Below are 806 nucleotides of genomic sequence, written 5' to 3'. Positions count from 1 at the left end.
GGCGGCGAAGGGAGCAGCAGCCATCAAAGGCGCTTCGAGACCCAAGCCAGCGCCGCAGTACGCAGAGATGGTCTAAACAAATTAGAGAATATAAATAACATTTATTTCTGTACCCAAAAAACTTTCTTTTACCGATTAGGTAAGCTTTAATTTAATTTAATTTTGGTTTACTCACCTGGACCAAGAGAGCTTGGGCGCAGAAAAGGACGATTGTTTTGGCAGACATGTTGATTGTGTTTATGAGAAACAAGTGTGAACATCAAAGAGATTGTTCGGTATTTATAGTGCTGGACGTTATGTATAAACACATCTATTGAAATTTCAAAAATTGTGAAACATTTGTAAGGCTTTTTTACTTACTATTCCTCTACGTGTTTAACGCATTTTTGCGATATGACACAAAATAGGCATTAACGTAATAATACACGTTAGAATTTTTCTCGTAACATATACCAAGTATATTTCTCTGACAATTATGACTCAATGGATCACTGCCTCACGTATTATTATGATATGTATGAAGAAATTATCTTAATTAGTAAGACAATGTTAAACATATAAAAGACATTTTTTTTATTGACGAATCATTCAGTCGAAAATCAAATCTGAAACATGTCTCCCTTCGCCTTCTTGCTCTTCTGCATTCAAGCTTGCTTGATCCAGGTAACTCAGAAATTTTAACTAAACATTGTAAATATTTCTTAACTGTTTTTTAAATTTTCTGCTCACCGTAAATGAATTATTTTAAAAAGGGGTCTCAAACTATTTCGTAAATTCACAGAATGTATACAGCGAGTGCCTCGGAG

General features: G+C 34.4%; 1 protein-coding gene across 1 annotated transcript in view; it reads left to right on the top strand.

Moving 5' to 3' along the window:
* The first annotated feature begins 612 nt into the window (after window positions 1-612).
* Window positions 613-806, top strand: part of LOC106101808 (chorion class CA protein ERA.1-like) — a 493-nt gene continuing 299 nt past the window's right edge. Inside the window, exons 1-2 of the mRNA XM_013281145.1 lie at window positions 613-663; window positions 782-805. Coding sequence (XP_013136599.1) covers window positions 613-663; window positions 782-805 — 75 coding nt within the window. The remainder of the gene's footprint in view (window positions 664-781; window position 806) is intronic.

The sequence above is a fragment of the Papilio polytes genome, unplaced genomic scaffold (genome assembly GCF_000836215.1).
Source record: "Papilio polytes unplaced genomic scaffold, Ppol_1.0 DF823935.1, whole genome shotgun sequence".
In the NCBI taxonomy this organism is placed as follows: domain Eukaryota; kingdom Metazoa; phylum Arthropoda; class Insecta; order Lepidoptera; family Papilionidae; genus Papilio; species Papilio polytes.
The sequence above is the reverse complement of the archived record's forward strand: the minus strand, read 5'-3'. Positions and strand labels throughout refer to the sequence as shown.